The following is a 27,010-nucleotide window of genomic DNA, read 5'->3' as shown; positions in this document are numbered from 1 at the left end:
ACATCTTGCTGAGTGAAAGGAGCCAGAACGGGAAGGGCCACATGTTGTATGAACCCATTTATATGAAATGTCCAGAGCAGGCAAATCCATAGATACAGAAAGCAGATTTTTGCTTCCCAAGGGCTGGAGAAGGGGAATGGGGAGTGACTGCTAATGGGTCTGGGGGGTGATGGAAATGTTCTAGGACTACATAGAGGTGGAAGTTATACACCATTGTGAATGTACTTACTGCCACTGAATTGTAAGAAATTCTGGTTAAAATGGTAACTTTTATGTTACGTGAATTTTACCACAATTAAAAAAAATAATAATAAGCAACCCCTCACAGGGTGGAGATGGAAGACACATCCAAGGACACAAAGACAGAAGTCCCATCTTGGGCCTGACATTCCACCATTCTTGCATCGCAGAAGCAGGAGTCCAGGGTAAGTATCCTACCTTGAGGTGAGGAGGTACAAGCATCTGGTTCAGGATTCCCAGGCTCCGGGGTGCAGGGGAAGAGACTAAGGACCACAGTGTCTGAGCCATCAGGGGCCTCACCCCTGGGGTCTTCGGGGTCCCCAAATTCTGGGGTAGAAGGCTGCTGGGTCAGGCTGAGATCCTCTGCAGGCTGGGTGGGCTCCATGGGGAAGCTGGTGGAAAGGCCAAACAGGGAGAGATGGCAATAATTATTGACAACTCATTAAATAGGCACTGACTGCACACCCGGCCTCACACAGTGAGGGTGGGTAAACTAAAACTCAGCCAGGAAATTAAAACCAGAGTCCAACTGCTTCTCAGGCCCACTCCTCCCAAACACCAGAGCACATACAACATGCATTGCTTAAAAGCCCTGGCTCTGGGGCCAGCCATCTGGGTTTGAATCCCTCCACTTATAGGCTGTGAAAACTTGGGCACATTACTTAATTTCTCTAAGCCTCAGTGTCTTCATTAATAAAATGGGGGAAAGGAGGACTAAAAAAAATCATGTCTCTAAATATCTAAGCAGGAGGCCTGATACACGGGCAGATCTTAAACGTCCGCTGTGGTTTTTTTTTTTTTTTTTTTTTTGAGGAGGGGGAATCCCTAGAATGAGTGAGGGCTCAACAAAGATGTGATTGGTTGCATCCCACCCGCCCCTCCCAAGTCAATCAAGGAGGTCCACTCACCTCCAACGAGCCGCCTCTGTCACTCCACGCCGCAAGCCCGGGTCCCCCCAAACTTGGGGGCCCAACTCACAAACTTTTCTCTTCCAATTGATGTAATGGGTAGCAAAATGGAGCCTGGACCCTCTGCGCCCTGGCTTCTTCTGCCGGGACAGAGAGCAACTTGATACGCGATAGCTACCCACACCGCAGAGTGCCTCCACTGCGCCTGCGCGCCCCCGCCTCCCCGAAAGTGCGGAGGGGTTGAAGCTGTAGGAGCTGTTTCTGGCCCTTTAAGGCTTGGGGGAGGGGCGTGGCTTCCGCTAGGGCAAGAGCTGTGCAATTGCGCCTGCGCTTCCTCTTCCCCGCCGCTCGGGAGGGATCCTGGGAGGGATGGGCGGGGCCTCAGAGGGCTCTCAAGAGTTCCCTGACCTTGTCCTCACTCATCCCCAAAATCACCCACAGGTTTTCCCGGACGGAGCCAGTTGGCTCCACCTTCGGACAGACGGCGACCCCGTCCATAACAGTGTCTCCTGTGCGGTCCTGGGGGCTCAGGAGTATGTGCAGGAATTTGGTGGCAGCAGAGGGGTACAAGAAGGGAGTTTATACGGCCACGTATACGGCCCGAAGTGGGCAGTGTGTGGAGTATTCCCCCCAATTTGCCCCCGGAAAAGGGGTTCGGTAAAGGACGGCGCCGTTCCCCCTCCCACGCCTGAGCGTCCCTCCTGGAGCTTCAAGGGGTTTCTGGTCCCTCGTCACCCACCTGACGATTGCCTCTTTCCCCAGTCTCTAACTCACGGCCCTTCTCCTGTCTGGGTAGACTAAAGATCGAGGAGGGCAGGCCAATGAGTGTCGGAACTGGAGAAATGCGTGCCCCAGTTTCCCGGGGACGGTTTAGGCAGCTGTCTCCACCCCAGACTTCCGTTTCCTGTCTCGAAATAGGGCTGCAGCCACTATGGAGGAACCCGAGATGCAGCTCAAAGGGAAGAAAGGTGGTGTGGGGCCCCGGGCGGGGCGGAGGGGTCAGGAACTCGTAAAAGGGCGACCTGAGTGGGGGCGGGAGAAGGCCAAGGCGCGGAGGGAGCGTTTGGGAACTGTGATTGAACTGCCACGAAATCGCGGCTCGGCCGCTGACTAGTTTTGAAACCTTTAGAAAGTCTCTGTTCCTCGATTTTGTCATCTGTAGAATGGGGAGTGTAATAGACTCACTCCCTCCCTCCCCCCATAAAATTGTTGTGATAATTCAGTAACTTGATAAAATTTTTTAAAATTAATTTATTTATTTATTTTTGGCTGTGTTGTGTCTTGGTTGCTGTGCGGGCTTTCCCTAGTTGCGGTGAGTGGGGGCTACTCTTACTTGCGGTGCGGAGGCTTCTCACTGCGGTGGGTTTTCTTGTTGCGGAGCACGGGCTCTGGGTGCGCGGGCTTCAGTAGTTGTGGCACACAGGCTCAGTAGTTGTGGCTCACGGGCTCAGTAGTTGTGGCTCACGGGCTCTAGAGCGCAGGCTCAGTAGTTGTAAAACCCGTGCTTAGTTGCCCCGCGGCATGTGAGATCTCCCCGGACCAGGGCTGGAACCCTTTTTCCCTGCATTGGCAGGCTGATTCTTAACCACTGCACCACCAGGGAAGCCCCAGCCCCCAATAATCTGATATTTGTAAAGAATTGGAAGAACTCTTGGGGCGTGGCAGTTGCTGTGCGTATTGTTTCCTTTGTATTTGTGCATTTGCATATATTTACATCGACTTATCAAATATATGTAAATTACATAGTTACAAATTACAAAATGCCACAAGTTATTTTTAAAGTATAAATGTCTTTGTTACTTTATTATATATGTTATTACTAGTTTTTTCTTTTTCTTTTTTTTTTTTTTTTTTACAAATTTATTTGTTTATAGTTTGTTATTTCTTGGCTGCGCTAGGCGGTTTGCGACATCTCAGTTCCCCCACCAGGGATTGAACCCTGGGCCACAGCAGTGAAAGCCCGGAATCCTAAGCCCTAGGCCACCAGGCAACTCCCACTAGTTAATTATTTAGAAGTCACAAGTACATGTAATTCCATATCCTTCATAATAGCACTGTGAGGTGTGTAAGCTACTGTGCTCATTTTCAAAACAAGGAGGCCTAAGAAGGTAAGAGGACACACAGTTTGGAGGTGGCAGGCTGGGCTCTGCCTGAGTCAGGACACCATGGTGAGCTGGACAAACCCAAACTGGACAGACTCATATTCATCCTCCCTTGACTCCCAGACACACGTGGGTTCTCTCCCTCACCAACTACACTGCCCTGCGCAATAGCATGGGGTCCATCTCTGTAACAAACCTTGAGATGGGTACCTTTATCATTCCATTTTGCATATGAGGAAACAGGCTCAGAGAAGCCCACGCCCTCACAAATCAAGTTTTAGGTAAACATGTAACCTAATAAAGAATGAGAATTTTTACACCTGAAACTAACACAACATTGTAAATCAACTATACTCCAATATAAAATTTAAGAAAAAGATAGAGTGAGATTTTAAGTGTAAGGGAAATAAAGTGCTGAGGCTGAGAGTGAAGCTGAAGGGACATCTGATTAAGCTTGGTGTTAGGGAAAGCCTTGCCCAGGAGGTGACATTTGAGCTGAGACATGAGGGATTAAGAGAAATGAGGGATGGGGCGGAGGGAGGCAGTGTCAGTGGTGGGATCAACAGGTATGAAGACCCTGAGGTGGCAAAGTGTTCAGAGCTGTGCTGTAATACAGTAGCTACTGGTCACAGTACTTATGCACATTTAAATTAATTAAAATTAGATAAAATTTAAAATTCAGTTTCTGAGTCACATCAGTCACATTTCAAGTGCTCAGTAGCCATATGTGACTAGTGGCTACCATATTGGGCAGTATAGATTATAGAAACTTTCCATCATCGCAGAAAGTTCTTTTCGACAGTGCTGAGAGTGTCCAAGGACCAGCTAGGAGGCCATTGTGCCTGGGGCAGTGGCCAAGGAGGGCAGAGGGGGGTAACAGCAGGTAGAACATACAGGGCCTTAAGGGCCATGTTAAGGAAGGCAGATTTAAATTCTGGCTGATGGGAGTGTTTCAACCAAGGGAAAGACATATCTGATATGTTTATTAGGAGCTCATGCCATCTGTTTTGTGGGGATTGGATTGTTGGCAGGAGTGGTAGTGGGGAGACCAGGGAGCAGCTGAGTTTGGCATCCAGGTGGGAGACAGCTATGTCTGGACCAGCGAGGGCAGTACAGTGTTAAGAATGGGTGAGTTCTGGGCTTTGTTTTGCAACAGAACAAGCAGGGTCTGCTCATTGATGGGGTAGGAAGGGCAGGGACAGCAAGCTGGCTGCTGTTTGTTGAAGCAGACCCTGGGATGAGGATTTGTGTGTAGTCAGCTTACCAAGAGAACCCCACAGAGGAGAGGGGGGAAACAGGACAGGTCCGGGGAGGAAGCTGAGCAAGGAGTGACCTCAGGTAAAATCCTGCAGAAAGAAGCCACAGTCTGTTCGCACAGGGGAGCTCACGGGGATGGGTCACACCTCTGAGTTGTTCCAACACACAGTGCAGGACATGGGCTTTCCTACCCCTCGGTGGTCAGTCATGGCTGAGAGCCATCCACCCATGTAAACTTCCAGGCACTTTTGGGTCCGGTAGCCAGTGGGCATCCGAAGAAGAATCTTGGATTTTGTCACTGGGGTAAAAGGAATGTGAGTAGATCCGAGCAGGTGGCAGCAGTGTCCACTGTAAGTGGGTCTGGGAAGGGAAAGATCATGAATTCACTAGATACATTAATGTCATCAAGATTGAGGCCCTGTGCTCTAGAGCCTGCGAGCCACAATTACTGAGCCCACGTGCCACAACTACTGAAGCCCGCGCACCTAGAGCCCATGCTCCACAGCAAGAGAAGCCACCGCAATGAGAAGCCCCCGCACCACAACGAAGAGTAGCACCTGCTCGCCACAACTAGAGAAAGCCCACGTGCAGCAACGAAGACCCAACGCAGCCATAAATACATACATACATACATACATTTATTAAAAAAAAAAAAAAAAAGATTAAGGCCCTTTTGTGACTCCCAGATGGAGTTGTTCGGCCCTGCTGTGACCATCTCCTGCAACCCATCACTGGGGCCACAGGTGACCCAGCCACTGGGAGGGACACTGGATACTCCTCTCTACTCTGGCTGGACTCACGGGTTGAGCAACCAGGAGTCTGATGCTTTGTCTCCTTGACTCCCTGTCCACCCTACCCTCCCGTCCCACTTCGCCGAATGTCGATCCTGGACCCAGTAACAGACAAGTTCACTGAGAGTGTCTACGTCCTGGCCAACGAGCCATCCGTGGCCCTGTACCGGCTGCAGGAGCATGTGCGCCGCTCTCTGCCTGAGCTGGCCCAGCATAAGGTGAGCCGTCCCCGCCCCAGCCACCGACCTCTCCCAGGGTCTGCACCTTGTGAGCTGGGGCCTACTCTGTGGAGCGGGAGCTGTTGGTGCAGGAGTCAAGGCTGGGACACCAGCGAGGAGGCACATGGCCACCAGCCCAGATTGGGGCTGGGTGGACAGATCTGGGGCAGATTTGGAAGAAGGGGACAGCAGGGTCTGCATTAGTTACGACCTGTGTGGTGAGAAGGAGGCAGCCGTATGAGGGAAGGATATGCCAGGCAGAGAGCACAGCCTCCTCAAAGGCCCTGAGCCATAGTCGCCACGTGTCCACAGAAAGCCCAGACTGATGAGGGGTGGGAGTGGCAGGAGGAAGGATCAGGGGCTGGAGGGGGCTGCTGTCTACAGCCATGGTGATTGGTGTTCGGGTGCTCCATCCCAGAGAGCTGGGAGGATGGAGGTAGCAGCCACCCCTGCTAACAGCCCCCAACCCCCCCACAGGCTGACATGCAGCGGTGGGAGGAGCAGAGCCAGGGAGCCATCTACACGGTGGAGTACGCCTGCAGGTGAGCGCCACAGCCTCCGCACTGCCACGGTTGCCCTTTTATGCCCCGGGTGTTCAGGGGCATCTCAGGCGGCTGCCCGTGAGCCTTGCCCTGCCGAACGCACCTGAGTGGAGGCATGCCGATCTGGACTCACCTGGCCACAGGGCAAAATTCCAGCCCAGACCTGTGCTTCTCGATATTTGATTGATGCCCGTGTGTCTCAGGCAGGCTTCTTCCCGGCCCTCAGCCCCTCCCCATCTGTCACAGGAGGGGCTGATAAGGACTCCAGGAGGTGCCTCAAGGGGCCAATGTTTCCCACCCACAGTCAGGACCACAGACTGGCTGATGGGGTGGATGGCAGCTGCGGGGGAGGGCCAAAACATGAATATGACTGTTTCTTTTTAAATTTTTATTTCTTTCGAATTTTTTATCTTGTGGTAAGATGCAAATTCATCATCTTAACCATTTTTAAGTGTACAGTTCAGTGGTATTAAATACACTCATAATGGTATGCAACTATCCCACCATCCACCTCCAGAATTCTTTTCACCTTGCAGAACTGCAACTCTGTCCCCATTAAACACTAACTCCCTATTCCCTGCCCCCCATTCCTGGCACCCACCATTCTGCTTTCTGTCTAAGAATCTGACTTTTCTAGGGACCTCACATAAGTGGAATCATACAGTATCTGTCTTTCTGAGACCATCTTCTTTCACTTACCTTAATGTCTTCAAGGTTCATCCACATTGTAGCATGTGTCAGAATTTCCTTCCATTTTTAGGGCTGAATAATATTCCATCATGGATGGACCACATTTTGTTTATCCATTCATCTGTTGATGGACATTTGGGTTGCTTCCATGTTTTGGCTACTATGAATAAAGCTTCTGTGACCGTGGGTATACATTTATTATTTTTGTTTGCTTACCTTTCTCTAAATACCAGATTTTTTAACCCCAAGTGAAAGATGTACCTGAGAATAAAAAGCAGTAGTTGGTGTTTCTTCCCATTATTGTAGCTTTGCCAGCCTTGCCTCCTGTGCTCCTGTTGGTTCTGTTCCCCATGACTGTATTTCATGCCCTGGCTTGTTCCGTTTGCTTTAGGAGTTGGCGACTTTAATTAGGAGTGCTGTTTGCCCCTGGCTTGGGCTGTGGGTTGTTTTGGTGGAGGCTGGATGCTCCCCAGCAGCTCTCTGTCCGTGGCACTGTGTGGTTTGCCTGCCTGTTTCTGTTGTGTGGTCGAAGGTTCCTTGACAGGAAGTCGTGCCGCTGGGAGTTCCGCCTTCACCAGCCTTGGCCCTTCTGCTGGGACGGGAGGGTGACCCAGACAGATGGCATCTTCCTGAGGATGGTGGTCACAGACAACTTCCTTAGCTCCAGGAAGAGTAGAAAAGAAATGGGAGTTTTTCTCGCAGCTGCTGAATAGTTCCCAGACAGCCAAGAGTTCATCAGAAAGGTCCAGGTTCAAAGAAGAACAAATCAAAGTCTGTACTTTCTCCCAGTTCCTCTAGCCGTGCTATCCAGTGCAGGAGCCCGGATCCCAGGTGGCTATTTACACTTAAATTTTAATGAAATCAAATGAAAGATTCAGCTCCTCAGTGTCATGAACCATATTTCAAATGCTTAGCAGCCCTGGGCTAGGCAGGGGGCCAGTCTACTCCGAGCTCTGAGCACTTCTCTTTAGTGAGATGTGAATTTCTCTAATGCTGAAAGACTGTTTCCTTCACGGACATGAAAGTGCCCTTTTAGTTGTCGAAATACTTTATGCAGTGTTAATGGTTGGTGTAAAACCGAAAGACATTAAAATGGTATATTGGTTGGGGTGAACTGTTCGGTAGTGAGCTTATGTTAGATAGCTTTTATCAAGGTGGACGGGCACTAGGAAAGCTGACTACATTTGGTGGTGTCAGATGAGCAAGTTAACAGAGCGGGCAACAGCCAGTGCTCCCGCCATTTGATCTCATAGCCATAAGCAGGTCCCTGACTGATAATAAATGGGAGTGATTTCTTTGTCTTTAATAGAAGGACTTTAAAACGACCCTCTTATTTTTACTGCAGGTGTCGTTGCACAGGCAACTGTCTGGCGTTAGCAAGGCCCCGCGTGGCTTGGTGAATATGTTCCTGTAGTGCTGTTGGAAGGGACATTTTCATTAGACATCCGTCAATGTGGCTTCAACACCAGAGCTTAGCACAGCTTGGCAGTGGTGCCTCTCTAATGGCGATGAGTCTAAACTCACCTCTAGAGCTTTTCACAGTCCAGTTGACAAGCTTCCTTCAGAGGCAGGAATAGGTTACCTAAGAGGAAAGCAAGATATTTTTGAGGTCACTTTTGCATGCTTATAACTCCTTCAAAGCATTAGATGGTCTAGCAGCCGTTAAGTGAAAGTTGCGTGTTGCCATCCAGTGCTCTGTTGCATAGGGAAATCTAAACTTTAAGCCCACAGTGAGCCCTCAGGGAGGCCCATGGAATCCTCCAGGTGCCTGATGAGTGCCGGCCCACACAGGCATCCGTTGAGCTCTGGTTGGGGGGGCGAAGAGAGCGTGGTGCCACTGACTGGGTCCATCCTCCCATTTCAGCGCCGTGAAGAACCTTGTCGACAGCAGCGTCTACTTCCGCAGCGTGGAGGGCCTCCTCAAACAGGCCATCAGCATCCGAGACCACATGAACGCCACAGCCCAGGGCCACAGGTAGTTCCCGGGACCGCCCGCCCCTGCTGCTCTCAGCCTCCTTGCTGTAAGGACCTTCGCTGCGCAGCCAGGAACTGCCGCTTCTCGCTCCTTAGACAACTCCCTCTCTTCATCTCACGGTGGCCGGTGACTTCCTTTCATCCTTTGGAGTCTGTAGAGGGAGAGTTCAGTCACTCGGCACCCAGCTCCTGAGCTCTGCTGTGTGCCTGGCCCTGGGCTGGGTGCTGGGGACACGGTAGTGACCAAGACAGGTGTGCTCGTGTCCTCATGGGGAGACATACAGCAGCGAGGTAAACACGGAACACACAAGAACATTTCAGACACATGTGAAGGAGGAAAAGGGCTGTGGGGGCCTCTCTGGGGAGGCGGCAGAGGTGTGAGCAGAGGCTTGAACAACCTGCAGACAGAGATGACCCAGGGTTGGTGCTCCAGGCACTTCAGTGGCAGGGCAAAGGCCCAGCGCCTGGTGAGCTGGGTGTGTTGGAGGAACATCTGAGGCGGGTGTGGCTGCAGTGGGTGAGCGAAAGGGAGATGGGGTCAGGGGGTAGGCAGGGGCCTTGAGGGCAGCTGGGAGGGTGCCCGGAGTTGAAAGAGGCTTTGAGCCAATACTTACAGTTCTTACATACCGGGGAGAGAGTTTTTGGAGAAGTAGCTCTTTTTGTTTTGGTTGTCATTATAACTTAATAAACACACATGTAAACACATACACACGTGCTATAAGCCATCACTCAACCTTGAGATGTGTCTGGCTCCTGCAGTGTGGGGTTCTGGCATGCCTGTCCCCGACCAGGCACTTAGAAAGGAAAAAAAAACTGTGTTGCTGCCTGTGATAATTGAGACAAAAGAACTGTCAAAACCAAAAAAGCCTTAAAAACAAAAAACAAACAACAACAAACCAAAAAAGCCTTGCAAATGTGTAAGAAGGGATGTGCAGCAACCTGCCCTCTGAGGGTAGCGTGAGAGGGGTTCATGATGGTTCACTTGCACTAAATAACCATCTGGCTCTGGCTGCTCTGCCCCGGGTGGGTGACAGCCATTGGGACTGGAGTTTACTGCATCAAGGCTTGCACAGTGCCGTACACACAGTAGGGCCTCAAAAACCATAGCTTTCACTTTTAACTCGGTTTCCCAGCTGCTTCCAAAAGGCCTGCTTCTGCCTGCTGTTGCAAAAATGCAACGTGCCTCTGAAAGACACCAGTAGTAGCTTGCATAGTAGCTACTCACCTGCTATTGCGTCTCTTTGCAAGCCCCGGGGGTTTGAAGCTCCCAGTCCTACGTGAGACCCAGGCACGACCTCTGAAGTGGGTGGCTGGTCCCATTTTTACAGAGGATGCCCTGAAGGCTCAGGCCAGGGGTTTTGGGGGACTGGAGTGTGACCCCAATGCACAATCCAGCCTAGCCGAGCAGGCCTCATGGCCTCTGACCTCAGCCTCATGGACGCTGCACATGTTTTGTTCCAGCCCCGAGGAACCACCTCTGCCCTCTTCAGCCTGATCCTGGAAGAGACTTGGAGGTGCTTTGGCCCCTCTGACTCAGGTCAGTGCCAAGTGGGGCCATAAGCCTCTCCGTGCTCCTTGCTCTGAACTAACCTACGCTCTCGGCATCCAAGAACGGACCTCCTTGACTAACCACTCGAATTTTCTCCCTGGGCTTGTAGGATGGTTTCATCCGTGGGAGGCTAGAGGGTAGGGGCACCTTGTGCCCTCTGCTGCTCAGGGCTGTTGTCAGCCCATCTCCCTTGTGCTTTCTCTGTCATCTTCCTGCCCCTTATCCAGGCCACAGGCCCTGTCCTGATCCCAAGGACCCCTGCCCCCCAAGACAGGGGAGCCCCATTTTCTATACCCTTCCACATGCCAGCTGCTTGCTTTACCCAAACGCATTGTCTCAGGCAGAGCCCAGCAGGACTGTTATCCACCCAGCTCTGGAATCTTCATTCTACTGCTGACCTGCTGTGTGACCCTGAGCAAGTCCCTCCCCACTCTGGTCTCTGCTTTTCTCTTCTGTCAGAGTGCTTCATTAGGCGCAGCTGCATACAGTGATGTGTATTGTAGCAGTCAGCTACTGCTGCATGACAAACTATCCCAAAACTTAGTGGCTTATGACACCAATCATTTGCCTGCTTACGGTCATATAGTTTGGGTTGGACTCAGCCGGGCAGTTTTGCTGGGCTCACCTGGGTGCTACTTGTACCTCTTGTGGGAGCTTGATGGGGCCAGATAGTCAGAAGTAGCCTCACATCTGGCCCTTGACCAGTGCTGTCTGCTGCTGGTGGGGAGGGGGGTGTCTGGTCCTCCACGTGGCCTCTCCAGCAGGACAGCCCAAGATTCTCCTGGTGGTTGGGTGCCCAGGTGTTCATCCAGCCTTCCCTTGCTTCAGTTATGGCTGTCCCATTGGTCAAGGCCAGTCACATGACCAGGACCAGATGGGAGAGGACTGCAGGAGGGCTTCAGTACTGGGAGGTGTGGTTGACTGTCTGAGGAGAGCGTGGCACCAAGAAAGGCTTAGTGTCTTGTTATTCTGTGCTCATGCAGGGCAGACACAGGCAAGATTGGAGGTACCCAAGGGGCTGACTGAGCCGGCAGCTTGTGTAGCTCTCACAGTCCCCGCTCATTTACTGTGATTGTGCTCTGTGCTGTGGAGGTCTTCTCAGAGGGTCAAGGGAGGCATGGGAGGGGACAGGGCCCCCACAGCTCCTAGAGCAGCAGCCCCGAGAGCCAAGAGGCAGCAGAGTTCATGGGTGTGCAGTCAGAGTTCTTATCGGGCACTTGCTATGTGATGGGCTTAGCTCTGGGCATAGGGGTGGTGAGGAATCCCACAGACTGTGGGGTCGCTTGGGGGACATCTGGGAGGGCCTGGAGCAAGAGGGGTTGCCAAGGGGGTCAGCAACCCACCCCATTTCCCCACCCAGTGTTGCCCACCAGCCCTGGACCCACACCCCACCATCTCCCCCATCCTATCTTCTGAGCCCTGGTGCCTCCCACCCTCAAGCCTCAAAGATGCTGCCCTCTCCACCCGTCCAGTCAGTGTGTTTCTCCTGCTCCTGCCTGGAGCCTCCAGGCAGGCCATGAACATCCTGGGTCATCTGCTGTCCCTTTACTGCTACTGCTGCGCCCCCTCAGAACAAACTGCTCTGTGGCTCCTCCTGATCCCACCTACAGACCCTGCTCTGCTCCTCCCCAGAATTGCCGCCCCACTCCCTACCTCAGAGCCTCCACTCCCACTTCTCCCCAGACTGCCCCCCACAAGGGTTGTAGGTGACCTTCACAGGGTCAAGTCTTGGCCTCCCCTGCTTCCCCAGGCCCCGGGCTCTACACACAGCCTCATTTTACAGAAGAGGAAACTGAGGCTCAGAGAGGCGAGAGGCAGGGTCACCGCCTGTGACCGGAAATGCCAGGATTCACACCCAGACCCTCTAACTCTCAGTGCTTCACCTCTTCCCTCAGCCTCGCCCAGGATTTTCCTCAGACGCCACCTCATCAGGGCTACCCTGCAGCCCTAGGGGTCTCTCAGACCTCGCCTTGACTCACCTCTTGCCCCCAAGCCCGACCAAAACTTGCACCCTTGGACACAGCCTTGTGGGACTTGGCAGGGACAGAAGACCAAGTAAGTGTGGCCGGCGCATTCCTCTTGCTCTTGCCTGGAGCCTCTGGGCCCGCCATGAATGTTCTGAGACGAGGCTTTGCTGCCTCTGGATTCTTACCCGCCCCCACTGGCCATGGACACGGCCATGGCCCCTCGGACCAATAACTGCCACCATGACAGTCCTGATCATGCACCTGCTGTGTGCCCAGATCTGTGCTCGGGGCTTCACAAGGGTCATCTTTCATCCTCAGACAGCCCTGTAAGGCAGATGTCACCCAAATGCAGATGGGAAAAGAGAGGATCTGAGAAGTGGCATTATTTGTGTGAGATCACACAGAGAAGAGTAGACCCCGGCCTAGTTTGGTCCCAGTCCTGCCTCTGACATGCCGTGTGACATGGGTCTGGCACCGACCCTCCCTGGTGCTACCTTTCTCCATCTCAACAAGGAAGGCTGGACTGGACCTTCTCTACAGGCTGAGGCGGGCATTCGTGTACCTTCCTGCCTGGACTGCATTCTGCCTCGAGCAGAAATGCCCACCTCAGGCTCAGGCCATAAGGAGAAGCCACCCTAACTCCAGGGGTGGATGTGGGACCCTGGCCTGGCTAGTCAGAGCCCCCCCATCTCCCAGGTCACAGTGATTGGTTTGAGATGGGCATGCGATCCAATGAGAGGTCTTCCCTGAGGATTTTGCTAGAAAAGTGCAAAAAGTACCATCTTTCTGGGGTTGGTGAGCTGGGCAGATGGACCAGGGGACCTGAGAACATTGCCTGGGGCCCTGGATCCAGCTGTACCGGACACTAGAAAATCTCAATTCTTCAGTTTCATGAGTCCCTAAAATTACTGTATTTGCCAAAATTTCTTTGAATCTGTTTCTGCTGACTTGAGAAGAGCCTATGCTGATCTGATCCCTGCGAATTCCAAGCCTGGGAGATCATGGCCCATGGTTTGTACCCCTCCGAGGCCAGCTGTGTGCCAACAAAGTACCCAGCAAACTGTATAAGGAAGAGCAGAACGGAGTTGTCGAGGGTAGAGCCAGGGTGGGTCCCAGGCTCACTGCTCTGGGAGGATCCCCCAGCTTGGCCCAGAGAAGTGGTTGGGAGAGAGGGGTGGCAAAGGCCAAGGGCACCCTAGGGGACACAGAGAGGGTCCTGGTGGGGTATCAGGGCTGTGGAGGGGCCTGAGGGCCTGGGAGGAGGTTCAGGAACACAGAAGGTATTAATAATTGCCTCCCGGGCTTCCCCGGTGGCGCAGTGGTTGAGAGTCCGCCTGCCGATGCAGGGGACACGGGTTCGTGCCCCAGTCCGGGAAGATCCCACATGCCGCGGAGCGGCTGGGCCCGTGAGCCATGGCCGCTGAGCCTGCGCGTCCGGAGCCTGTGCTCCGCAACGGAAGAGTCCACGACAGTGAGAGGCCCGCGTACCGCAAAAAATAATAATAATAATAATTGCCTCCCACCACCAAGAAGCATGGTCAGCCCTCTCTCACCTCTCCTAGGGTGTTCTGGGGGCCTGTGTGCCACCATCCTGCCTTCTCCCTGCCCCAGCTCAGTTGAGGGGGAGGGAAGAGCCTCAGGTTCACACTATTTTAGGCCCTGCCTGGTGTGTAGCCCCCACAGAGTCACTCTCCATCTCTTCGCCCACTCTGAAGGCACCTCTCGTCCATCTCTCCTTCTACCATGCAGCCATGTATCCATCACACATTGACCGTTCTCTCTGAGCTAGGCCCTGCCTGCCCAGGGGATGCCCTGGTGAGCCAGCCAGACCAACCCTGGCTCCAGGGCTCAGACCCGATGGACAGACGGGCAGCTAAGTGAGGTAATTGCATGTATCCCAGAGGCAGCCTTGGATGGCTCAGATGCTGTGAGCTAGTAGGGGGCAGTCATGAGGTGCCCTAGACCTTCCGAGGGCTCCCTGTCACCCACGACCCCTGAACACGACCTTATCCAGCGACTAATAGTACTCTCAAAGAGGTCTGTGCAGGACTGTGGGTTGTTAGATGCCCCACCACCCCAAATCCTGGGCTCACGGAGGTGCTGGTTATTTGCTCTTCCTTTGCGTAGCCGGCTCGCCTTTCATGCCTGGCAAACGTCCGTCCCCTTCCGGCCGCAAGGGGGCGCAAGAGGCAAAGCCTTGGCCGGGCACTCCGCCTCCAAGCTGTTCTTAGCCCTTGACTCAAGACCCTGTCCCCAGTCTTGGCCGATCCTGAAGGGTGCATCGTGACCCTCCGCCCTTTTTCACTTCATACGTTCTTGCTTCCATATTCTAGAAAGCGAACTAAGGCTCCGCAAGGCCAGATTACCCAGCAACACCTCGCATCTGCCTCCACGCCCTGGCCGACTTACCCCCTCCCCGCGCGCCCCCCCCCCCCCCCCGCGGAGTGAAGGGTGTGGGCATGCCCAGACCTGTCTCACTAAGACTTGCTCTCAGAAATAGGTGGGTAGCCAGGAGAGCGACAGGGAACTCTCCGTGCCACGGGGCATTCAAGTAGGGAGCCTAGCACCCACGGGTGGGGGTAACCTGGAAGGCCTCCCTGGGTTGTGTTGGAACTGTTCCCCCCCACCACCAGTCTCCTTCAAAATTGTGGATGGAGTAAAAGGAGGCCCAGGAGGGCGGTGACTTGTCTCCAGTTGGTCCACAGTGGTCAGGATGGGAATCAGACTTGAGTTTTGGCTTTTTGTTCTTAGCCCCTGGTCCAAGTCCTAGTTTTTATTTCAGGCCTGCTCTGTACTCTGAGGGTCCTGCCCCTGGGAAGCCCCTTCCTGGCCCCTGCCTCATCCCCCAGCAAGGCCTCTGGACGCCCCAACATTGGTCCGCATGCCCCTACACTACTCAGACCCTCTCCAGGACTCCAGTTCTTCAAGAAACCCATGGAAACACACCTTTTGTGCTACCACAACACACAGCCCAGGCTCCGGGAGACAGAGCTGGACACAGACATTTCTAAACCACGGGGTCAGCGCTGAGGTGGAAGGAGGGATGGGGGTGTCAGAACGCCAGATGGGAGGGGGGATAGGTAAGGCTTTTGGAGGAGTGGGGGCATTGGAGGCTGACCTTGAAATGCTTCTCCCCCCGCCAGAGGAGAGACTACTATTGTCCCCACTTTTCACATGAGCAAACAGGTTCAGAGGGGTGAAGTGACTGGCCTGAGGTCACACAGTGAGTGGGAGTCAGAGCTGTGATGGGAACCCAGGGTCCTCAAACCCTGAAGCCCTACCCACTGTCCTTGCCATGGAGGATCCTTCAAAGGCTTCCCCTGCTGACATTCTGGGAGAAAATTTGGAGAGGGAGACTTGGGGGGAGCAGCTTCTACACCTCCTCACCTTCCCATCCCTGTCTCCACCTTCCCCGTCTTCCAGGCCCCTTTCCCAGATCTTCCGCTCTGGCCTTTTCCATTCCCTTCTCCCCGCAAATCTCCGTTTCAACCCACCAACCTCTTACTCCAGCACCTAAGAGTGTCCCCTCATCTGAGAAGACTGAGGTTGAGACTCTTGATTGGCCCATTGGGGGGTGTGGGTCCACACAGGGTAACACAGCCAGCGATGGGGGAGGGTATAGGACAGGAACAGGGGTAAAGGCAGAAAGAAGGAGCCATTATAGGAAATGGTGTGAATGATAGAAGATGGTATGGACCGGAATGGGAAGGGTGTTTGGGAACCTGAGTGGTGGAAGGGGACAACGTGGCAGGGGCAGGAACACAGGAGCAAGCCCCAGTGGTGAGGGGGCAAGAGGTGTGGCCCATAGTGGGCAGCCCCAGCTGGCTCAGCCCAGGCTGCTCCCAGAGCTGCTCCAGCTGCCTCCCTCACATAACCAGAGCCTGCTTGTTGCATCAGAGGCAGTCGGGCGGTCTTGGGTAAACAGAGCGGCTCTCGAGGGCCCCAGGGCTCTCCAGCCACCACCACACTCCCCAAGCCTTGTTCTGTGCCTTTGAGCCCAGGCAGAAGCCCCCAACCTGGCCTAGGCCTTGATGTGTTCTTGGGACACCTGAGTGTCTGGTGTTGGGCACTGAAGGGCAGCAAAGACGGGGTGGGAGAGGCAGGAACCCTGATCCCCACATTTATGACACAGTGTGAACTCTAGTTGTTTTGGTCCAAAGAGAAATCTGTGCCCAGGCTGGGGGTCCAAACTGTCCATGTCTCAGATGGGGAAACAGAGGTGTGGGGAGAGGCACAAGCCTCCCAGGGTCTCTGTTCCCTTTCTCAGTGTCCCCCACATACTAATATCTCCACATTTCCCCCCCTGAGTCCAGGGGTCCAGTCACCTCCTGTTGTCTTCTTAGAAGGTGGACACCAGGCAGCCATTGCAACCCACCTGCTCTCCCCTTTCATCTGCCCCAGTGGACCCCCTCCCCCTATCTCCAAGCCTCTCTTTGGGTGCCCAGCTCAATCTACTTCCACTCACTGCTCTGGCTTCATCTTCTCCCACCAAAGAATGTTCTGCACTCTTTCTCTGAACCTTTGCAAGTCCTGTTCCCTCTTCTTCTACCAGTGGCAAACTCCTACTCATGCTTCAAGGCCCAGTATAAATGCTCCACCCCTCTTTGGGGGAAAGCCCTCCCTGACCCCTCTGGCCCAGTTCTGATCCCACAGGGATAGGGAGTATGTGGTAGCTCTGCCTCCTCCACACTGGGGGTTTCTCCAGGATTGCCTAGTCTAAAGTCATCTTCATCCTGTAATTGTTTCTACCTTGATTCACTCATTAATCCTGCTCTGATCCCCCTCTGGGCCTGGACCTGTGCTGGGTGGTGCTGGGATCCCAGGGAGGGGCTCCAGTACTGGAAGCTGACCTTTGAAGTGGAGGAGGGCGGCCAGCCACTGAGGGGTCTATTACCCTCCTGTCGAAGCACGTGGGTCACTCATTCAGCTGCAGGAGGCACACAGCTGGGCGAGGTCCCTCAGCGACCCCAGAGCTCCTTTCTGCAGTCCCTCCATTTGGGTAAGAGTAAGGGTCAGGGTTGGCTTCGAGAAGGTCTCGGTCGGTGCCTGGGGCCTCAGGGTCCCCGGTCGGAGTTACATTTCACTCAGGTTGGAGTTAGTCCAGAGTAGGAGATAGCGGGGGGTTACAGACAGGGTCCGAATTAGGGTCAGGCTCAGCAGGTCAGGGTCGCCCACTGACATCGGGGGAAGCCTGGCAGGTCTGATCCAGCTCTCTCCCGGGCCCCCCTCCCTCATTATACCATTCCCCCACCTCAGAGTCTTCCCGCGTCTGAGTCCCGGGCCCCAGAACTCACGGGATCCGGCCACGCCCAAGTGCCCGCCCGTCCCAGCCTGCGGCCACGCCCTCTATGCAAATTTACACCCCCGCCCAATCAACTCCCGGGGGCGGGACCGTCCGCTCTGGAGGCCCCTGCGACTGCGGGGCGCTCGGGGTTCTGAGCCGCTTCCTCCAGGTCGGTGCGGGAGCGTCCAAAGGGTCTAGGTGTAGCAGGTGCGTGTTGCGTCGGGCCGAGGTTTGTGCGGTGTCCTTTGAATGGCATCTGTGGGCTGGGTTGAGTTTGAAAGTGCGAATGTCCTACTGTACGAGGGAGAGTTGTGTCTAAGAGGTGTGCAGTCCTAGGATTGTGAGCTTGAGAGGTTATGTGTCCTGGGTTTGTGTGTCCAAAGGGTATGTGTCCAAGGGGCGTGAGTCTGAAGGTTGTGTTCGAGGGGGTGTTCAAGGGTTGTGGTTCTGAGAGGTTGTGTGTCCAAAAGGGTAAGTGTCCCAGGGGTTGCATGTCCAGGAGTTATGTCTGAAGGAGTGTGTGTCATGTCTGAGGGGTTGTGTGTCCAAAGGGCATGTGTCTGAGGGTTGTGTCAGTTGGGGAATTGTGAGTCCAAAGTTGTGGTGCCATGAGCCCCTGGTATGCGACTGTGAGTTACAGTGGTCCACTTTCCTGGGTCACATCCCTTTGTGCGTCCTGGAGGCCCCTGTGCACAACCACGACCCCATGCCTTCCTGCTGTTGGTGTGCCCTTGGGTGTCGCGGCCCCAGACCTGCAAGTGGCATGACATCCACGTGTGCCTGTGACCGCCATGACCCTCACCCACCCCATGGGGTTTGCACCTCATGCAGTGAACATGGGGCCTCAGCTGGGCCCACAGGATGCCTTTGTGGCTGAGGGCAGGATGATGGGCACAGAGCCCTGAGTGGGGCACCACAGCTGCCTGGGCCACTTCCTCCCCGTGCCTCAGTGTCGCATCTGGGCCATGGGTATAGGAACGATAGTCACAGCCCTCCGAGGTTGTCAGCACATGACAAGCCGTGGCTGCGTTACTTTCACGGTCGTGGTCCCCACCCTCTCTGCCTCTCTCAGGGTCCAGGGCAACAGACGTTGCCAACTGGGGTCCCTGGCTATTCCCAGTCCCCAAGCTGCAGACCCAAGAAGTCAGAAATAGCTGAGGCCTTCTGCCTGACAGGCTGAGAATCCTCACTGGGGAAGGTCAGGACCTCTGGATCTTTGGCGTCGGGGATGAGAACTTTCAGACTCTTGGGGTGAAGGAAATGGGGTTTAAAAAAGTATTTAGACTTGGAAGGACAAGTGTATGGGGTTTGATTTCAAAGGTCAAAGGAGCTTTGGGAGAAGTCAGCCTTGCTCCCTCCTGTCCCCATATCTGCCTTCCACTACCTGTCTGAGTCCAGGAGTGAATCTTGGCCTCCAGGGAATGGAACTTTGGGACATTTAGAGTCCTGGGGTCTCACCTGCGAGAGCTGGGAACTCGCTATCTGGTCTGAAGCTGCCACTTTGCAGGAGGGAAGACTGAGGCCAGGTGGAAACACCCAGGCCCCTCAGAGAAAGGACGGGCTCAAGGCTGCCCCTCAGCCCCTAGGAGAACCAAAGCCAGGAGTGAGGGGCCCCAGCTTCCTCTCTGCTCTCTGTGTGACCTCAGACAAATCGCTACCCCTTTCTGACCCTGTGACCTGAGCAATTTGAGCCCGGTCTTACTTCCCATCTCCAACTAACGATTGATTTCATCATTATCCAACCAGGCAGACATCTAGAAAATGCAAATTAGAGGAGAAAGGGAATTAAAATCATTTGTCACCCCAACTCAGACGCAATGAGTTTAGACATGTTGGGGGTCTGACCTTCTGGAATATTAGAGGCACATATACACCTGGAGACAGATGTCATTTTTCAGAGAGTATTTATCACACTCCTGGGATCCCATGTGGGGCTGGAGAGGTCATCCCAGCCCAGGCCCATGAATCCAAGTGGGGTGTACACAGAGGTTGGGTCCCATTTCTCAGCCTCCAAAGGTCCTCACTGAGCCTGCATCTTGGCGGGGGGGCTTGTGAGGCTGCCCTCTGGCCCCAGGGAACTCAGGAATGAGTGTCTCAGATCCCACTGATGCCCAGGCCCACTTCCCAGACTGGGTCGGCGGGGGTGAGTTTGGGGCACGGCCGGGCAACCCTGTGGTATAAGCCCACGCTTGAGCGAGGATCTGGGGTCCCACCGTGTGGCCCTGGGAAGGAGCCTGCTTCCTCCTGTGTAAAACAGGGCAGCCGTCTCCGCTTCACTGGGCTATCTGAGTCAAGCTGGTCCTGTGTGTAAATGAGGTGGAGCATGGGCCCGGGCAGACAGCAGGCACTCAGCAACAGGAGGTACCATCCGAACTATAACCGAGTGGACGTGCCTGTGATCCCCATCCAGGTCCACCCTCACCCCACCCTCTACCAGGGGCCAAGCAAGCCTCAGGCCTGTCAGCTTCCCTGTCCTGATCTCCTCCAGGTTCAGGTTCACCAGAGGTTGAGGTGGGATCCTCGGAAGGGAACAATCCAGGCAAATTGTGATAATGAGTCACTGCTGTGGGCACAGGCCTGCCTCTGTCCAGTTTCCACAATCAGAGCCCCGACCCTCTCCCACTGGACGCTGTTCTGGCCTCCTGCTCCCAAAGGACTTCTCCCCACAGCAGCCACGGAGTCTGCTGAAAATCCTGAATTGCACCACAGCCACCCCCCACCCCCGTTCATACACCCTCCATGACTCTCCATTGCTCTACAGCCCACTCTTTCACCCTGATCCTCAAGACCCCTTGCAGCCTCCCTGCCCTCTTCTGTCTCCAGATGCCCCTTGCTCACCCATACGTGGCAATACCAGCCATGCCTGCACTTGGAACCCATCCAGCACATTCCCACCTCAGGGCCTTTGCACCTGCCATTCCTTCCACCAGGCAGTCTCTCACCCACACCCCATTCATGGCTGGTGTCCTCTAGTCCTTGGGGTCCCCTTTTCAAAAAGTCCCTTCTAGGGGGCTTCCCTGGTGGCGCAGTAGTTGGGAGTCCGCCTGCCGATGCAGGGAACGCGGGTTCATGCCCCGGTCTGGGAGGATCCCGCATGCCGCGGAGCGGCTGGGCTTGTGAGCCATGGTCGCTGGGCCTCCGAGACGGGAGAGGCCATAGCAGTGAGAGGCCCACGTACCACAAAAAAAAAAAAAAAAAAAAAAAAAAAAAAAAAAAAGTCCCTTCTGGCCCATCTTTCCAAAGCAGCTCCCTCCCCTGCCACCTCCCCCACTGCCTCCCCCTATAGCTGTGGTCCCCAACCTTTTTGGCACCAGGGACCGGTTTCATGGAAGACAATTTTTCCACAGACTGGGGGCAAGGGGGATGGTTCAGGTGATAATGTGAGAGACGGGGAGCAGCAGATGAAGCTTCACTTGCTCGCCCTCCACTCCCCTCCTGCCGTGCAGCCAGGTTCCTAACAGGCTGTGGACAGGATAGCGGTGCACGGCCCGGGAGTTGGGGACCCCTGCCCTGTAGAATTTCATTGGTGAGGGCTCTGTCCCTGACAGTTTACGTGTCTGTTGTCTCCCCCACCAGACTGGGCAATGGGAAAGTCCAGACGGGTCTGTCCACTCCCTGCCCTCGTGTCCCTGGCACCTTGGTCAGCTCCCAGACATTTCTTGGGGAAGAAAGTGGGGATGGGGGATGCCTCAAAGGCCCCATCTTGGGTTCCCCACTGTCTGCGTCTTGGGTCTGCTGGGCTATGGGCTGAGTCTCTTCTGCTCAGCTCTGACAGATGTGCTAATTTCCCAAGCAGGGAGGCCTGGGCTTCTTGGGATGAATTTCTGGGGCCCTACAGGGAGATCTTTCTTTGGAACAAAGAGACAGAAGCCGGGCTTCCCTGGTGGCGCAGTGGTTGAGAGTCCGCCTGCCAATGCGGGGGATGCAGGTTCGTGCCCCGGTCCGGGAATATCCCACGTGCCGCGGAGCGGCTGGGCCCGTGAGCCAGGGCCGCTGAGCCTGCGTGTCCGGAGCCTGTGCTCCTCAGCGGGAGAGGCCACAACAGTGAGAGGCCCGCGTACTACCAAAAAAAAAGAGAGAAGGCTTGGGTCGTTCCTGCAGCTGCCACTGCAGCTTAGGGGACATCGTTGGGGGCCTTCGGTGGCCGAGGGCTCTGACCTGTGTGAGATAGCAGAGTTGGGTTCTGAATGTACCGTCTCTCTCGGCCCCAGGGGTAGGAGTCCCAAGCCCCATGGGAGGTGGGATGGGGCACGTCTCCATTTGCAGTGGCCGTGACAGAGAAAATGGCCTTCCTGGCAGGACCTTCAGTGGACAGTGAGGGCAGCCAGGTCCTGCATGACCCCGGGACATAGTTTCCTCCCAAGGTGGGCCCCGGAACCTTCAGAGGGTCAGCCCCTTGGCCTGAGAGAAACATGAGCACCATCCAGTGGGCTGCCATGCTGAGGGCTGTTTAGAGAGGGGTGGGGGAGCAGGGGCCCCCTCAAACTGGCGTCCTGTGGGCCAGATAGGACCTCAAATTTGTTTTATGAACCATGAGGTATTTAAAAGAAAACGGAACCCGTTGCTGATGTTTCTTCCGTTTGTTAAGCAGTTGTTTGCTCATTCATTCAAGGAAGGGTGATTGCGGACCTACTGTGTGCCAGGCATTGGGAAGGCTCCATCCTTGCCCTCGTGGAACGGACATCTTAGTGGGGCAACAGGATCATCAAAGAAAGTAACAAAGAAGCACCAAAAATATCTGGTAGGACTAAGTGACACAGGGAAAGAGAAATCTGGTCTGGGGAAATTAGCACCTCTGGAAAGAGAGATTTCTGCCCAGGCTTGAAGGACGTGTAGCAGCGTCTCAGACCTGGGTGAGTCTGAGAAGGGCATTCCAGGGAGAGGGCACAGCGGGGGCAAAAGCCTGGCAATGGGAAAGTGGCAGGTCTGTCTGGGGCTGGTGTTTCAGGTGCCTGGAAAGGGACGGAAGGTGAGCTGGGAATCTGCTGGTAGATGAGGCCTGTCTAAAGTAGAGGGACAGGTGGGTGAGTGCCTGAGACGCCCCCAGGGCCCATTGTACAAATGGGGAAACTGAGGCTTGGAGCATGTCAGGCAATGAGTGTACAGTGGAGCCAGTAGAGTGGATACCCCCATCTGGCTGTGCCCATAGCCACAGCCAGGCCATCATACCTCTCAGCACATGGAGCAGGCCTGGGGAGGGGTCTGTGGAGGTGGGTCCGAAGGTCCCCCACTGGGCCTCCATTTCCCCATGAATGTGCCAGAGGGATCTATAAACAAAGGGACCCCCCCAAAGGGCCTTCTCCAGCTGGAACATTCTGGGTTTCTAGGATTCAGAGCCACACGTGGGTAACACACCCCACCCTCAGACCCCCAAAGTCCCCAGGAATACGCTGAAGATCCCCTCAACCCCCTGCCACCTGCACCAGCATAGCTTGTGTTCCCCATGCAGTGTCCGTATGTGCGATCCCTGAGATCTTCACACCCCACCCTCAGAACCCCCAGACCCGAACCCACATCTCTCCCCTGGGGTTGCCCCCACCCTGCCTCAGGAAGCCAGAGGGTGGGCGATACCCCTGCAGGGGATAGAGGCCCTATCTGTGTCTGGGGGCCTGCTTATAATGGGGGGCTGGCATGGATTTGGGGGGCCGACATGTGTTTGGGGAGCTCTGTGTGTGTGTCTAGGAGGGTTGCATGTTGTTGGGGGTCGTGTGTTTGGGGGTGTCTGCCTATATTGGGGGGGTTGTGTACATTCGAGGGATCGGCAGGTGTTGGGGGACTCTGTGTATATCTGAGGGGTCTGCGTGTGGTTGGGCGTCTGTGTGTGCAGAGGCCTCTGTGTGTGTTTTGGGGATGTGTGTGTTTGGCAAGCTGTGTGGGTTTGGGAGGGGTCTGCATGTATGGTGGACTGCATGTGTTTTGGGGACTTATGTATGTGGGTGTTTGGGGGTGATGCATGTGTTTGGGGGGGGTCTCCCTGCGAGGGGAATCTCCCAACCCCCCCATCTGTACGTAGGAGGAAAGAGCTTTCTCCCTGATCCCCTGTCCCCAGCACCCTTCCTGGGTCTGCCCGGGGACCTCACTCTGAGCTGGGCACCCCAGGGCTGAGGAGAGGTGACCCCAAGGCCTTCTGGGAGGGGTCCGGCCCAGTGATGGCAAAAGCTGCCTGCATAGAGAAAGAGGGCGATATTATCTCCAGAGCATCTGCTTCAGAGAGCCCCCCAACTCAGGGAGGTGTCGCCGACTCTCCCCATCTTCTGGGGTAGGAAGCTGAGGCCCAGAGAAGTTGGGTTCCACAGTAGTCACTGCCAGAGCCCGCCTTCTCCCCAGGGCAGGTGAGGGACTCCAGGGGCCATTGTGGGCTGAGCCAGCCCTTAGGTCACCCACAGTGCACCCCCCCCACCTGGGCCACCATCTCCCCAGGCTCCCAGGGGAGGAGGCGGCCCAGGGCCCCGGCTCGGGGAGGGGGTGGGTCGCCAGCAGCTGGGGTGGGAGCCGCTGGAGCCCTCAAGAGAGGGGAGGGGGGGGTCCCGACTTTCCAAGGGGCTCTTCCTGTCGCCTGTAATGAGGCACTTGGGGAGCAGGTGATGAAACCACCGCCAGGGTTGCGTGAGGCGGGGCCACCGGCCTGATTTGCTGCAGGGCCCAGGAGCAGCGCCCCCTCCCCGCTTCGCTGCGTCCTGCGGGCCCTCATCTCCCCCAGGCCACCCACCTGCCTCTCACTTCTCCTTTCCTCCTCTCCTTTCCTCGCCGGCCTGGGTCCCCCACCAAGCTGAGGCCTCTGAGCTCAAGGGTCGGGCAGAGTGACTTTGCCACTTGTCCCTCCATTAAAGCCCCACTGGGAGCCAAGAAGGGGAACTTGACGGTTCCTGATCTTTGATCTCAAACCTCACTGCAAAGCCTTTGAGATCAGGAATCTGTGACCCATTTTGTGGGGGAGGAAGTAGGGGTCTGATGTCGCCCAGCGTGTCACAGTAAGTGTCACCGTGGTCTTGCAAGATGGCATGCCGACTCAGCATCCCCAGTTCCAAGGCCCTTCTTGCTTCCGGCTTCTGGGAGGCCAGAAGGCAAGGTTGATAGATCCCCCCACTGGCCCCTCCTCCCCAGATGGTGGGAAAAGGATTCTCGCTCCCATTTACAGGTGAGAAAGCTGAGTCCTTCCACAGGGAGAGGCCAGCAGTGAAGGGTCAGTGGGAGGGTGGGATTCCTTCCAGACCTCCATCACCAGGGGGCTCAGAGACCTCATAGAGGGAGATGACAGTCATGGCCTGAAGGACTGCAGCGGTGTTTGGTGATGGACTTAGTGACCACAGGTATCACCTTAGAGAGTTTTTGATGCTCCAGGCACTCAGGAAATCTTCCTTTGTACCCCCAGTTCCCCCCTCCAGAACAACACTCAGGCCTGAGACCCCAGGCCCCCTCCCAACCCCAGGCATATGCCACCAGCACGTCCTGTCCCCTTGGTCGCCAAACAATCCATCCTCTCTGCCTACCTGCAGCCCCCGTCCCAGTTCAGGCCCCACATCTCCCACCGAGACACCTGCCCCAGCCTCTCCCGGCCACCTCACTCCTGCACAGACAGATGCTGATTCTCAAGGCAGCCACGACTAGGGACGAGGTTTGTTTGGGGGTTTGTTTTTGTTTTTGTTTTTTTGGCCGTGCCACACAGCATGTGAGATCTTAGTTCCCAGGCCAGGGATCGAACCCGTGCCCCCTATAATGGAAGAGCGGAGTCTTAACCACGGGACGGCCAAGGAAGTCCACAGGGACGAGGTTTTTTAAAAAATCTTTTGGTTGAGATAAATCACATAGAGAAAAATGCAAAAATCACTGGAGTAGGGCTAAAAAATTTGCACAAACTGAACACACCTATGTATCCAGGTCCTGGCCCGGGGAACAGGACACCCCAGCCCCCGTACTCCCGCCGTCCTGTCACAGTGCCTGCTGCAGGTGGCCACTGTGCTCATATCCATCACTGTAGGTGAGTTTTGCCTGTTCTGGAACTTCATATAAATGGAATCACATGGTGTGTCCTCTCTATGGTGCCCAGTATTGCTGAACTGGCACATGGTCTGGGAGATTCACCTGTGTGGTGAAATGCACACCTGTGGAGGTGGAATGCATCCTTTTTCTGTGCTGTATAGTAGTCTTGCATAGAATCTACCAAAAATCATTTACCAGTTCTCCCATTGAGGGCATTTGAGTTGTTTCCAATTTGGGGCTATGACAAATGAGGCTGCTGAGAACATTCTTGTCTGTGTCCTTTGGTAAAACATGGACACCTTTCTCTTAGGTGAATATTGAAGAGAAGCATCACTGGGTCAAAGGGTAGATGCATGTTCAACTTTAATAGGTGCCAGACAGTTTTCCAGAGTGGCTCTACCTCTTTCTCTTTCCACCAGCAATGCACGGAAGTACAAGGGGATTATTTAAACTGTAAAATCATATGCTGACCCTCCCCTGCCTCCAAACTCTCTGTGGCTCCCTAATACCCTCAGAGTAAAACCCACACTCGTCACTGTGGCCCCCAAGCACCTGTGTGATCCAAGCGCCACAACTCTCCCCACCACCAGTCCCCTCCCCTCTCTCCCTTGCTCGCACTGTCCAGCCATAGAGACTTCTTTGCTTTTTTCAAAATACCAAACTCATGATCACTCTGAGCCTTTGCCCTTGCAGTTCCCCCTGCCAGGAACACTCTTGCACCAGATCTGCCCACAACTGACTCTTCCTTTGCTTGGCTGTGTCTTTCTTGGGCTTTGGGTCTCGGTTCAGATGTCACCTCTTCAGAGAGATCTTCCTTGAAATCCCTGGCTTCTAACATTGCCCCTTGCGTGGTCAATACTTCTCTCTTTTTAGACTTGGGTTCTGACCTACAAGAGCTTCATAAAATGACTTGGGCAGTTCCCATTGTTTTCAAAGGTCTGAGGTAGTTGAAAGAACATTTCACTTTCCTGTCCTTTAAGATTTGATAAAATAGCCATAAAACTGTCGGGGCCTGTTGTCCTTTTAATGGTAGGTCTCAAGTCACTTTTCTAATCTTCTGTGGTCATTGGTCTACTTAAGCTTTCTACTTCTTTTGAGGTCAGTTTATCACAATGGTTGGCACTTGATAAATGCCAAGTATGAGGGGGTGGGAGGTATTGGACTCTTGACTTCAAATGCCCACTCCCCTGCCCATCTGCTCAGGTCCCCATCCAGCCCTTCCACTGAGGCCCAACTACATGCTTCCTCCTTTGAGATGCCCTCTTGGATTTCTCCTGACTCTTCTTCCCTTTCCTGGGTCGATGAGTCCACCTGTGCCTCTCTGCTGGGCAGATGCCACAAGCTCTCTGCTTTCTAGCTGGACATTGGTAGGGGTGGGGGGGATATGCGCACAGAAGAGTACTCCCCTAACCGCAGCCTCCCCCCTCATGCCCTGCAGATTCAGCACGCACCGCCACCTCCCCCAGCAGTTCCGGTCACGCCAACATCTGGAGAAGAGGCCGCCAGGT

General features: G+C 54.7%; 2 protein-coding genes across 7 annotated transcripts in view; one reads left to right on the top strand and one right to left on the bottom strand.

Moving 5' to 3' along the window:
- RFXANK (regulatory factor X associated ankyrin containing protein) overlaps positions 1 to 1,964 on the bottom strand; it is a 5,521-nt gene extending 3,557 nt beyond the window's left edge. For 2 of the 5 annotated variants that reach the window (XM_059060792.2, XM_059060790.2), the window contains exons 1-3: positions 1,888 to 1,964; positions 1,149 to 1,288; positions 439 to 632 (exon numbers count right to left, since the gene is read on the bottom strand). In XM_059060792.2, coding sequence (XP_058916775.1) covers positions 439 to 625 — 187 coding nt within the window. In that variant the 5' untranslated portion in view covers positions 626 to 632; positions 1,149 to 1,288; positions 1,888 to 1,964. Of the gene's footprint in view, positions 1 to 438; positions 633 to 1,148; positions 1,359 to 1,887 lie in introns of those variants that run through there. The other 3 variants (XM_067032554.1, XM_067032553.1, XM_067032555.1) reach the window with 3 other exon arrangements.
- Positions 1,483 to 27,010, top strand: BORCS8 (BLOC-1 related complex subunit 8). Of its 2 annotated transcripts, none has more exons than XM_059060787.2 (6): positions 1,483 to 2,116; positions 5,404 to 5,516; positions 5,994 to 6,058; positions 8,613 to 8,723; positions 10,184 to 10,259; positions 12,167 to 13,193. In XM_059060787.2, the coding sequence occupies exons 1-5, from the start codon at positions 2,080 to 2,082 to the stop codon at positions 10,215 to 10,217; spliced, it is 360 nt and encodes a 119-aa protein (XP_058916770.1). In that variant the 5' UTR covers positions 1,483 to 2,079; the 3' UTR covers positions 10,218 to 10,259; positions 12,167 to 13,193. The 2 variants fall into 2 exon arrangements, with proteins under 2 accessions (XP_058916770.1, XP_058916772.1); XM_059060789.2 differs by lacking the exon at positions 12,167 to 13,193 and adding an exon at positions 26,941 to 27,010 and having other exon boundaries at positions 1,999 to 2,116.

Source organism: Kogia breviceps, chromosome 4, assembly GCF_026419965.1.
Source record: "Kogia breviceps isolate mKogBre1 chromosome 4, mKogBre1 haplotype 1, whole genome shotgun sequence".
In the NCBI taxonomy this organism is placed as follows: Eukaryota; Metazoa; Chordata; class Mammalia; order Artiodactyla; family Physeteridae; genus Kogia; species Kogia breviceps.
Note: the sequence above shows the minus strand (reverse complement) of the source record. Positions and strands in the feature narration are given on the sequence as shown.